Below are 13,180 nucleotides of genomic sequence, written 5' to 3' on the forward strand. Positions count from 1 at the left end.
TGGGTCTACTCCATGAACCCAAATCGACTTAGTGGATCTCAACCTTAACGAGCGCTCATCGAGGCTGTGTCTACCCCACCGCTTCGAGAGAGAGAAAATATCGACTGCGCCAGAAGCTTCCAAATCCACGTGACGACGGAAAGCAGTGTCAAAAAGGCTGCGAACCCCCTTTCTCGCGATTTCGAGAGTGGTGAGCATGATCCCAGGTTCCCCAGGTCAAAACTTAGTTTAGGTATAGGGGAGGGAGTTAAGGGAAATCGTAATGTGTTTCCCCTTTTTCGATGTGCCGTGTGTTCCCCATTTCCATAGAGTCAAGTTCATAAATTTGTGCATGATTGTAGTTACTTTAATCTGTGCCTATGACATGTATTTTGTAATGCTTCAAACTGTTTAAAAATAAAAGCATCCATTTCGTGCTATTCAGCCTGGTCTATTGAGTCCTTTTCTCTGCACTACTGTTCTCTGCATCTAAGTCCAAGGTCTAGAACCGTAGGGGAGAGTGGGTCGAACCACTCAAGGGTAATTATTGCACGAAGCCTGGCAGGAGGCCAGAACGGGCAAGAGAGCAGGAAAAAAAACCCTACAATGGTACGGGGCAGATGTGTAGTGCTTGATTCCATTTTTCCTCATGAAACATTGGAATTCGTCAGAGACAAATTGTCGTCCATTGTCTGTGCAGATTTGTTCTGGTAGGCCATTCCTAGCGAACATGGTCCTCAGAACTGAAATGATCTTTTCAGATGTGGTTAATTTCATTTTAATGACCTTGGGCCATTTGGAATGTGCATCGACTGCAATCAAGAGCATGGAGTCCATGAACGGTCCAGCAAAGTCGATGTGCACACGTTGCCATGGTGATGAGGGCCATTCCCATGGATGGAGAGGGGCTTGTGGTGGTGCGTTCTGGACCTTTTGACATCCTGAGCAGCTCTTTGTCAGGTCCTCGATCTGTTTGTCAATTCCCGGCCACCACACGTATCCACGGGCAAGGCTTTTCATCTTTACAGTACCTAAGTGGCCTTCATGCAGTTCATCTAGCACTCGGTTACGAAGCTTGGGAGGAATCACAACTCATAAGCCGCACATCAGTGTTCCTCGACACACTGATAACTGCTCCCTCCTAGCTGAGAATGCTGGAAACAATGAGTCACCATGCGCTGGCCATCCCTTCACAGTGATGTCATAAACTTTTGACAATGTAGGGTCATTGCGTGTTTCTCTTTCAATGAGGGAGTTTGTCACTGGTAGCTGCTCAACTATTGTTGTGTGAAATACCTCTGCTGAGTCAACTGTTGTAGTTTCCTCTGAGGTCGGCAGTGGTAAACGTGACAAACCATCGGCGTTGCCATGTTGCTTGGTCTCCTTGTATTCAATGTCATACAGGTGAGCCCCTAGGAAGAGTGACCATCGCTGTAGCCGTTGTGCCGTCATCACTGGAACGCCCTTCCCTGGGTTGAAGATTGAAACGAGAGGCTGGTGGTCAGTTAACAGTGTAAACTGTTGACCATACAAGTAGTGGTTGAATTTCTTGACTCCCCACACAAGGCTGAGGGCTTCTTGGTCAATCTGTGCATAATTGCGTTCAGCCGTCATCAATGATCTTGAAGCAAAGGCTATTGGTCTCTCTGAGCCGTCTGGGAACTTATGTGACAACACGGCACCAATGCCATAGGGTGAAGCATCACATGCCAGTCGAATAGGTAAGGATGGGTCAAAGTGAGCTAGCACCTCTTCTGAAGTAATGAGTCTTTTACTCTCTTGAAAAGCTTGTTCACAGCTGTCACTCCACTTCCATTGTGACCCTGTCTGTAGCAGTGCATTTAGTGGATGTAACACTGTGGATAGGTTGGGCAAGAACTTATGATAGTAGTTCAGCAGTCCAAGATATGATCTCAACTGAGACACATTTTCAGGTGTTGGTGCATTAATCACAGCTTCAATCTTGTCTGGAGACTTGTGTAAACCGTCCTTGTCAATCACATGTCCACAGTATGAGATTTCCTTTTTGAAAAACTCACACTTGTCTCGGTTCGCTCGGAGCCCATACTCCCGTAACCTGATGAGCACCTGTTCAAGGTTGGAAAGGTGGTCATTGTCATTCTTGCCAGTAATGATGATGTCATCAAGATAACACTGAGTACCTGGGATCCCCTGCAGGACTTGGTCCATTGCCCTTTGCCAGATTGCAGGAGCTGATGCTATTCCGAATACCAGCCGATTGTACTGGTAAAGGCCTTTGTGCATATTTATTGTCAGGTACTTCTTTGATGCATCATCAATTTCCATTTGGAGATAGGCCTGGGCCAAGTCAATCTTCGTGAAGCATTCCCCTCTTGACAGGGAAGCAAAGATGTCCTCAATGCGAGGCAATGGGTACTGTACTGTGTGGAGGACTGGGTTAACAGTCACTTTAAACTCTCCACAGATGCACACTTTTCTTGGCTTTCCTGGTTTTGTGCTGGAGGTTTTCTTCATCACTGGAACTATAGGTGTGGCCCATTCACTCCAATCCACCTTGGACAGGACCCCTAACTGCTCCAAGTTCTCCAGCTCTGCTTCTACTGAAGGGCGAATTGCATAAGGCACTGGTCTGGCCTTGTGGAACTTTGGATTTGCGTTCTCCTCAATCTTAATTTTTGCTTTCATGCCCTTAAGTGTTCCTATTCCCTTCTTGAACACTTCCTGAGAGTCAGAGAGTATTTGTGACAGTCTCTCAGGAGTGGCGTTGCTGTCCTCCTTTGCTGACACAAACAGTGCTTGGATGGTGTGCCAATCCAACTGTATTTTCCTGAGCCATTCACGTCCCAGCAATGGTGGTCCTCCATTTTCCACTACATAGAGGTTCAATTGCGGTATTTTTTTTTCTTTGTATGTCACTGTCACTTTTATTTTACCTTTGGGGCACACTCTTTGTCCTGTGTATGTCTTTAACAGTACTTTAGTTGGCCTTAGCGGTATGTGTGAAAACAGTCGTTTATAGTCGAGGGCAGCACGGTGGCATAGTGGTTAGCACTGTTGCCTCACAGCGTCAGGGACCCGGGTTCAAATCCGGCCTCGGGTGACCGTTTGTGTGGAGTTTGCACATTCTCCCCGTGTTTGCGTGGGTTTCCTCCGGGTGCTCCGGTTTCCTCCCACAGTCCAAAGATGTGCGGGTTAGGTTGATTGGCCATGATAAAAAATTGGCCCTTAGTGTTAGGGGGGATTAAATACATGGGGTTACGGGGATAGGGCTTGGGTGGGATGGCTGTCGGTGTAGGGACCGGGTGCTAGGGTTTGGATGATCAGCCATGATCTCGTTGAATGGCGGAGCAGGGCCGAATGGCCTACTCCTGCTCCTATCTTCTATGTTCTATGTTTAGTCATGTACAGAGATCACTGTTAAAGCTGAGCCTGTGTCCAACTCCATTTTCAGCCTAACTCCTGCCACTTCTGGAGTAACCCATATTATTCTGTGATCCTCTGTTTCTTTCACACTGTGTAGTTTTAGACAAGCCAGATCCTCTTCCTCTGAGTCTGTGTCACTTTTTTCTTTATCTGAACTGTCTCCAGTCACGTAGTGTACCTTCTTGTATCTATCTTTGAAAGGTTTCTTGTTTTCAGTCACTTGGTGTGCCTTTGTATCAGTTTTCTGCTTCTTTGCTTTGCAGACCCTTTCAATGTGCCCTCGTTTGCCACATTGTCTGCAATCTTTGTCTTTAAACCAACAGTCATTGTGGTCATGTGACATTTTACCACAGCGATAGCACTTCTTTTCTTGTTTCAGTGACATTTTGTTAGTGGAATATTCCAGGGATTTTTGTTGAATTTCTAAAGCACCACGTGCTGCTGCTTCCATTGAAATTGCAATACTTAGAGCCTTCTCCAAGGTGAGATCTTTTTCAGACAGGAGCTTCTTTTGTGTGCTTTCACTTTGCATGCCACACACAAATCTGTCTCTCAATGCATCTGATAAGCCAACTCCAAATTGGCAATGTTCTGATAATTTGCGCAACTTTGCCAAATATTCAGAAATGCTTTCATTTTTGCTCTGGTTCCGTTTATGGAATTTAAATCTTTCGGCTATGAGCAGTGGCCTGGGGCTTAAATGGTCTTGGAGTGTGTCCACTATTTGTTTGAATGTTTTGTTTGCTGGCTTTTCAGGGGTTAATAAACTACGTAGTAGCCCGTATGTCTTCGCGCCCATAACACTCAGCAAAACAGTGGCTTTCTTTTCTACCTCCACTCCGTTAGCCTCACAGTACAACTCCACTCTTTCAATGTAAGTTGCCCAGTCTTCAATGCTGCTATCAAATGCTGCAATAGTGCCAATCATCGCCATTTTCTTTTTCCAAACCCATTTTTCTTTCTTTACTAGTTAGCTAGCATCATGCAAGTCCTGTGCACTTTTCACTTGACTTATGTATCCCCTGCCTAGCTTTGCAAGCGTACTCCGTTTTCTCTACCTTCTCGCTCCTTTCTTCCAAGTTTCGGTGTCCTCTGGATGTGATGCCAGAATAGGAAGACGTAGGTTCATAATTCTCATCGCCAATTTGTTGTGTTTGTACCTTTATACACAACTACATAAAATAATAAAGCAGCAGAGACTGAGAGTAACTTCAAGTGATCTGTACTGGGTAACTGGAGCTTCGGCACTGACTGTACAAATCGATACGCGTCTGTTATATACGCTCGCAACTAAGGGTATACATCCGCAAAACAAAGTAGTCCCTTCAATGTTGTATACATTACAGGTGCGATTCACCCTGCTTGCACTGGCAACACAGGCAGACTGATCATCATTGTGCTTGTGTGTCTGCTTTGAGATTATGGTGAAGCTTACGGGCAGGATTTTCATTGGGCCGTGGAGGCAGGATTGGAGGTGTGTGGGGGGTTAAAATCCCGAAATCGGGGGGGCACAAACCCATCCCGCCCCCCAACCCGCCTCCATACCAGTTTCAAAGGAGGTGGGTAACCGACCCGCACTGGGACCCGCCTCCCCGAGGTGGGAAGGGGATTAGTGCCAATTAACTGCCTGTTAACAGGTAGTTAACAGGCAGTTTTTAGCCTAATCCCTATTTTCATTGGTGAAATGTGGGATTCCCGACGGCTCCAAACCACACCAAGTTAGCGAGGTGGGCCATCGGGATGAAGGGCTTGGAGGGGTCGAGATGTCCGGTGTTCAGGTGAGTGATGGATGCATGAGTGCAGAGGTAAGTGTGTTTGCTGTGTGTAAAGTGTTTAAAGAAGTTTTACTTACATGTACTTTACCTTTACAGCCTTCCTTCCTTCAGGTCTCGGGAGTCCCTTATTTCACCGGCACAGAAAGCAGAATGGCCGCGAGCTGTCAAAAGTTCCAGCATTCAGCTTTCTGTTCCAGAGAGATCTCTAAATCATCCTGAGAGGAAGGAATTAACCTGGAGTATAGATTGTCAGTGTTTGACAGCTTCAAACAGCTGTGAAACGCTGATATTTCATCTGTCAAAACGTCTTGACAGATGAAATATCAATCTGTGACATCACCTGTTGCCGGGTGGCCCTTAATTGGCCTGGGCGGGCTCAACAAGGTCAATCAAGTCAAAATCACATGGGTTGGCTAGAACTTGATGTAGGCGGGACTACAACCCCGAAAGTTGTAGTCCCACCTCCTACCCGCCTCCTTAATGAAAATCCAGCCCGGCGTGTCTAGATTAGGTAAGGTGACCAAGAATGTACAACGTATGGCATTAAATGGAAGGTTTACGCCGCTTATGATAACCTCATTCCTTTTAAATTGATTTATTGCTACAGATTGTTCTGCTTGCTGTGTTTCACCAGTTATTTGTATTCTACCTCCATATTGGTGTTTGTTTAGAACAAGGATTAAAATAGAATATTCCAGGTAGAGTTTTAAAGTTATTAGTCAGCTTTTGCTGTTTTGGGTTAGGTTGACATGTGTGTCTTTCCTCTCTGAAAGTTGTTAAGACTCCTAAGAAAAATAAATCTTGCCGGTTGCAGTTAGGATTTCAATCCTTGGCAGAATAATGAAGATGGGATCTAATTGTTCAGTCTGTGACCACTATCACTCATTTTCCATTTCTTGGTGCAGCCCATTACCACCTCTCATTACTATAACTGTGTGTAGAAAATAAAGCAGCAACATAGAGACACAGAAGAAAAAACGTTGATCTGTACACAGAATTCCATATCTGAACCAAAAGTGCACAAAGTGAATAAAGTTTAGGTATCCTACAAACTAACCTGAATTTTTCGACTTCAAATTATTGAAATTTGGGTCACCTCTTATTCCTAATTATGTTGTGATAAGGTCATTCTCACAATACCACAGATTTAGTGATGTGTTACAGACTGAGACCAAACCAGCTTAACAAGAAGGACCAAAATAGAATTGTTTAAAGCTAACCATGGTCTTACAAAAGTAAGAGTGCAGCTCATTTATTGAATCATCTAATTATATAATTATCATAGTAAATATCCCTTAACAAAATTAGATCTTCAATTTTTTTTTGAAGCAAATCTTTATGATTCTCAAAGACAATTTAAAAAAAAAAATTATATGAGACTTAGATCCAGCTGGAGTATTGTGTCCAATTCTGGGCACTACACTTTAGGAAGGATGTGAAGGCATTGGAGAGGGCACAGATTTACTAGAATAGCTCGAGAGATGAGGGATTATAGTTATGTAGATAGACTGGAGAGGCTGGGGTTGTTTTCCTTAGAGCAGAGAAGTCTAAGAGGAGATTGGATAGAGGTGTTCAAAATCATGAAGGGTTTAGATGGAGTAAATAAAGAGCAACTATTTCCAATGGCTGAAGGGTCAATAACCAGAGGGCACAGATTTAAGGTGATTGGCAAAAGAACCAGAGATGACATGAGGAAAAACCTTTTTACGCAATGAGTGGTTAGGATTCGGAATGCACTGCCTGATAGGGTGGTGGATACAGATTCAATAGTAGCTTTCAAAAGGGAATTCGATAAAAACTTGAAGGAGAAAAAAATTGCATGGATATGGGGAAAGAGCAGGAGAGTGGGACTAACTGGACCGCTCTTCAAAAGAGCCGGCGCAGACTCGATGGGTTGAATGGCTTTCTTCTGTGCTGTACTATTCTATGATTCTATGTCTCATAAGATCTTGAAATTCTAAATAACAACAGAAAATGCTGGAAAAACTCAGCAAGTCAGGCAACATCCGTGGAGAGAAATTTGAGTTGACGTTTCGGGTTTGACCCTTCTTCAAAACTCTACATGTTCAAAATCCTGGAAGTTTCAGTTCAGTATTTTCTCACATACCCCATCCTTCTCATAATGTTTAAAATCTATATATATAAAGCGATGCTTCTGTCCTTCTGTCTGTCTGTCATTCTGTCTGTCATCGCGTGTGCGTCTGTCGGGCTATGCGCTCAAAAGTTACAGGGCGTACCTACGCGTGCGTTACGTCGAAAGAAAGCTTACCTTTCCAAAACGGTCTTAAGCGTATTTACGTTTCGGCCGGGCTAAAATCGCGCCCGCGGTATCCGAAAAACCTTCAACATTCCGCTCATTAGCATCTCATTATCCGCTCATTAGCGACAGAGTGACCTTGAGGTCGACCAATCGTACGCCGGGCCCTCCTACAGTCGAGTGACAAGACCATTGACCAATCCTACGCTTCGGTGACCTGACGGTCGACCAATCGATGCGTGTGTGGGCGGGCCTTATCCTTCTGAACCGAGGTGAGTGGCCGCCATCTTGCTTCCATTCTTTTTCCTGCGTTCTGCGTCTTTCTTTTCAAATATACATTTCCAGCAAAATAAAATTGAATTTATTAAATTGTTTTAAAAAAAACTTCATTCATTTGTCAATATTTTTTCTAACCTGAACATTCTTTTTCCTACCTTTCCCCGTTTTTTTGTTAGGCCTGAAAGCCTGGGCCTTTCTTGCCCAGCCAGGCCCGAGCTAGGGCTTCTGCTAAGCTCCTCACCACCACCCCCGTCACGTTACCCGGGGCAACGGCGTCAGCCACGAGGGTCAGGGTGCGCGCGCAGCAGGAGCAGCTGAGACGCGGCGTCTCTCTGTTCCGCGCTCGGCTCGGGCGGGGGGCGGGTCTCAGCCGCAATTGGCGATTTGGAGGGCGGGGCTCCGGAGAGCGGGAGGGCGGGGCTCGGGGGGTCGGGGCTCCGCAGATCGGGGGGGGCGGGGCTCGGGAGATCGGGAGGGGGCGGTGCTCGGGAGATGGGGGGCGGGGCTCGGGAGATGGGGGGGCAGGGCTCGGGAGATGGGGGGGGCGGGGCTCGGGGACTCTCCCCCTTCCCTCCCCCTCCCCTCCCCCCTCCCCTCCCCTCCCTCCCCTCCCCTTCCCCCTCCCCCCTTCCCCCCTTCCCTTCCCCTCCCCTTCCCCCCTCTTCTCCCCTTCCCCCCTTTTCCCCCTCCCCTCCCCTTCCCCCCTCCCCTCCCCTTCCCCCATCTTCCCCCTCCCCTTCTTCCCCCCCATCTTCCCCCCCTCTTCCCCCCAGTCGCTCTCTCTCTCCCCCAGTCGCTCTCTCTCTTCCCCCCAGTCGCTCTCTCTCTTCCCCCCAGTCGCTCTCTCTCTTCCCCCCCAGTCGCTCTCTCTCTTCCCCCCAGTCGCTCTCTCTCTTCCCCCCAGTCGCTCTCTCTCTCTCTTCCAACAACAACATGCCCTCGAAAAAGCCTCGGCACCGCCGGGCACTTCAGCTAGTATATAATAAATAGCTCTCTGATAGTTGCAGTAGGATTTGGCCATAATGTGAAAATAAATGAATAGCAATTTCTCAGGACAGTATTATGGACCCTGCAGCTTCAAGTCTCACTCCATTCTGATCTGAACCAACAGAATTCTCCCAAGCAGGAGAAGCAGAAAGGGACAATTGTAGGGAAATATATCATGTCTGAGTGGTTTCTGTGCGACGGCCTACTGTAGACACTGACACAGCCAGTGCTTCTCCTGCCTCCATATTCAGACTATGGCTGCTCCCGTCTCATGCACGCCCAACCCGTCCCAATCGCCACCCCACCTCCCATCACCTCTACCCCTCTCCCAGATTCACCTGTGCGCCTCAGCCACCATCCAAGCCGATAAAATTGGTCAGGCCCTGATCAGCAGAGAGGCCAACTGACACTCACAGCTTGCCACAATTCTGATGCTGAGGATCAAGGACAAATTTAGGACATTTCCACTTGCGTGCCTTGGCTCCGTGCCGCACGGATCACACCCGGTTTTGGGTGTCCATGAATTTAGGACCCAAAATGTTGCTGCTCCAGCAAGGAAGGAGCCATTACTTGACCTAGTTCTGGGTAATGAAGACCTAATGATAGGGGAACATTTGGGAAATAGCAACCACAAAATAATTGGTTTCAGTGTAATAACAGAAAAAGAAAAAGAAAGTTGAGGACAAGCTTACTTGACAGGAAAGGAGAAAATTATAGGTAAGACAAAATTAGATCTTGTCCAGATGAAATGAAATGAAAATTTGGCAAATAGAACCAAAGATCAGTGATGGGAAATATTTAAACAGTAGATTCAAAGCGAAAAAGAAAGAACTTGCATTTATAACATCTTGGTTTAACATCTCTTTGGAAAGAGGGCCAATACATCTGACAATGCAGGACTACCCTCAGTACTGCATAAATCAAGTGCATCCCAGTAAGAGAAAAAAAGGAACTGTTTTAAAGGCTGGGGTTCCATAGATGAATAAGGATATTAGATCAAATTTGAAACTAAAAAAGCGCTTAGTGCCAATAGGACAGATACTAAAGAAAGCAAAGGCAAGTAAAAATATTTTAGGAAAGCTGCAAAAAGGGAAATTAGAAAGGCTAACAAATAAGAATTAGCAAAAAATTAAAAGGCATTCTGTAGAAACATTAGTAGTAAGAGGGTCATCGAGGTAAGGGTAGGGTTGCTATTGATGAAAGAAGCTAGCTACAGTGAGAGTGAGGAGAGTCACAGAGGAGGTGGATATTGAGATTACAGAGGCACCAGAGGTGGATATAGAACAGTAAATAGTATTATTCAAAGAGAAATGTTACTCTTTCATTTTTGGGTCCTTATATTCCACTGTAGCCCCAGCTCTGGTGGGTCTATCCTGCAAGTGGGACAGGACATACCCAGGATGGCGATGGAGGAGTTTGGGATTTTAGCTGATAGATATTATTTTGAGTATGTCTATGTGTATGTCCATGTCAGGTTGTTGCTTGAATAGTCTGTCGGACAGCTCTCTCAAATTGGGCGCTGGTCCCCAGATGTTGGTCATCTGTGCTGGGATTGCCCGAGTCGTGTCCTGATCTAATGCCTGGGTTGTTGCTGATAGGCAAGTCCAATCATTTTCTAATTGTTCTGTTTTGTTAGTTTTCAATGGCTGTTACATGAATGAGGGAGACATTTTGAAGTTGGTACAGCCTGAAGATTTTGTGTTACTGCCAAAACCAAGCATTGCTTCTGCACTGTTGAAATTAGGGCAAAAGGCAATCAAATAGTGGCTGTGTCTATAATTGGTGGGATTGAATATTCAGGATTTGGAAGTGGAATCGGCATTCGGTCCGAATGTATGAAACGTGAGCTGTCTGTTTATTCTCACCTTTCCTGTGGCATCTTCTGACTGGCTGAGGTAGAATTCAGCCTTTCCATATGCCTGGATCCAGAATGTATAGTTATTGGTATCTGGTGCCACAAAATATCCACGGAACCGTGCACTGCATTAGAATCAGATGAAAAGTATGAGATTCGGCTACATTCATTTCCTGCACACACTTTTTTGATAGAGTTTATTTAGTAATGAGAAATATTGTAAAGTCCACTATGTGCAACCTGGCCATCTGCAATCCTAACAATTGCTTTTTTTGTCAAGCTCAATCTCTGCCCATTTCATCCCAGACTAGAGCACTTCTTATTAGTTTCTTGACAAGCTGCCTTAGGGTCGGAAAATATCGAATAGGAGCCCTCATCATACGTATTCCTAACTGGAGAAAGCATGCATGTAGATAAGTGACTGAAATAGGATGGCTGATAAAGATCCTAAGTTAAATGATTTTGAGACCCTCAATCCTTTTGCTAATGGACAAAAATCCTAAACTGCCCTAAATGTGATACCTGCAGACATGGCTGTACCAGTTTCACTGAGAGTGAGCACATGTTTAAGACATAGAAATGTTACACAGGTGTAAAGGGGAAGATATTATTGAAATGTTGGGTGTACAGGCATATATGTCAAATCATCATACATAGAGCTCAGCTTAATATTGGATAATTAGCATTCAAAGAAATCCAATAAGAAAAATGCAACTACTTAATTATAACTCTGAGTTGGCAAATGATATTATTACAATAACAGCTAAACAAAGTGGCTCTTCATGTATGCTTTCCACCAGGATTGCACCAACAATGGCAAGAATAGGACAATATGCAACCAGAAAAACCTTAGGGAAAGTGGTGTTTGTGCATGTATGGTGCTCAACTTTTTTTAAATTGGAAAGACAAATCACCTGATTCCAAATTGGACCTAAAGTCAGCTTGATTTTCATGAATAAATCCAAGATGGTTCAGTTTGGTCTTATTCAGATTTTGCATTTTACTTTGGGCCTCAATCCTACTGGGTATGCTTGAAATGGTTACTTGGTCTACATAGGAGTATTGTTCAATTTTCCACCACTCTCGTCCCACACATTGATAAATTTACATGAATAATAGATTTACTAAACAATATTAAATTTTAAATTCATTGATTGGCATTGCACAGCCCAATCTGTGCAGTGTACAAGCACATACCTGAAAGACCTCACTATTCCCGTCAGGAAATGCTGTGGACTGCTGGCATTAGGTACAAACTGCCAGCGGTATCCAAGTGTAGCTTCAGTCAGGTTACCACCAAACTCCGCATTGTCCCACACCTCAAACAGAAGACCCCGGTTTCCTGTAATAAAACCAAACATTACAGTAGGACGCATGTATGTGTTGTAACTGGGAACAATCACAATGAAGTGTTTTAAAAGGCAAAAAAGAAAAAAAAGGTGCTTGTTTTTAGTTTACGGTATAAAGTTGTATTGTCCTTTTATATATTTAGTGTCACATTGGAGACTACAATGCAAAAAATCTGTACTTTATCTTGCTGTTAGCATCTCAGAAAGAATTACAGGATAAGACATTCTCAGACTTCCGATTGAGGGCAGCAGGTTCAGAGCTCTCTGACATCTGTATCTGTCAGTCATATTTGAAATTAATTGAATCTGCAACAATTTGCATTTATATAGTGCCTTTAACATCATAAAACATCCCAAAGCACTGTTACGCTTTTGGGTTTTTAGTCTAGATATTTTTCTCAGGCTTAGTGTCTCTTGCTCTTTACAAACTGGAGTTTGCCTTTACCTACCCAATATCTAAATAATCAGTGAAGCCAGGGGTTGAACAGAAAGCCCTCGACACCATTTCACATTATTGTTTGTACCACATGACCTCAGGTGATCTCCCTCAACTTTACTAGCTGGTAAAATAAACACTTCATTAGACCATGACTTAGGCTATAAACTGCCACAGATTTGTTAACTGATAAATGGATAAGTGAACAGAAGCAGTGACACACTGGATTAATAGCAGTTACAGACAATCCCACCTCAGAAGATGGAAAGTAACAGACTTGTCTGTCATGCTAAACTGCGATGTGAACTTGACCTGACTCAAGGCCCCCAAGTATTAACCTTTAATATTGCTGATCATCTGCGGATCTCCCTAGTCGATCTTCAGATGGAATGTTCAATTGGAACAAGACAGGCTGAGAAATACCTTTCAAAATTTGACCAGGACAAGAAATTGTAAAACTCAAATAGAGCTGCCAATCAAACATATATTTGAACTGAGTGCCTTGACCCTTCCTTTGGATACCTGACCGGACATAATGGGGGAGAATTTCCACAAAGTTCTCCCGATCCCTTGCTGTAATTTTGGTGGAAGATTGGTGAAACCCCAGAGAAAAGGTATAAATGGTTAAAAACATATTATGCTGTTTCTCCAGGGTTTCTGCCATTCTTTACTGAAATTACGGCAGGAGCTCAGGAGAATCCTGTCGTAATTCTACAGCAATGTTTATATTCTGCGATCATTTCCTGCGAGTGAATCTGGTTCTAAACTGTGTAATAATAAATGTACCGTAAAAGAAGTAGTTAAATTGAAATCCATTTTTATCATCCAGCAGTAAATTGTACCTGGATGAGGCCTCAT

At 44.4% G+C, this 13,180-nt stretch overlaps 1 protein-coding gene across 1 annotated transcript in view; it reads right to left on the bottom strand.

The window, feature by feature from the left end:
- Positions 1 to 13,180, bottom strand: part of LOC147112825 (fibrocystin-like) — a 28,241-nt gene extending 15,061 nt beyond the window's left edge. The window contains exons 1-3 of the mRNA XM_085998228.1: positions 13,165 to 13,180; positions 11,735 to 11,879; positions 10,548 to 10,662 (exon numbers count right to left, since the gene is read on the bottom strand). Of these exons, the coding sequence (XP_085854354.1) occupies positions 10,548 to 10,662; positions 11,735 to 11,879; positions 13,165 to 13,180 (276 nt within the window). The remainder of the gene's footprint in view (positions 1 to 10,547; positions 10,663 to 11,734; positions 11,880 to 13,164) is intronic.

Source organism: Somniosus microcephalus, chromosome 9, assembly GCF_052327205.1.
Source record: "Somniosus microcephalus isolate GS21.2 chromosome 9, FLI_Smic_1.0, whole genome shotgun sequence".
Taxonomy (NCBI): domain Eukaryota; kingdom Metazoa; phylum Chordata; class Chondrichthyes; order Squaliformes; family Somniosidae; genus Somniosus; species Somniosus microcephalus.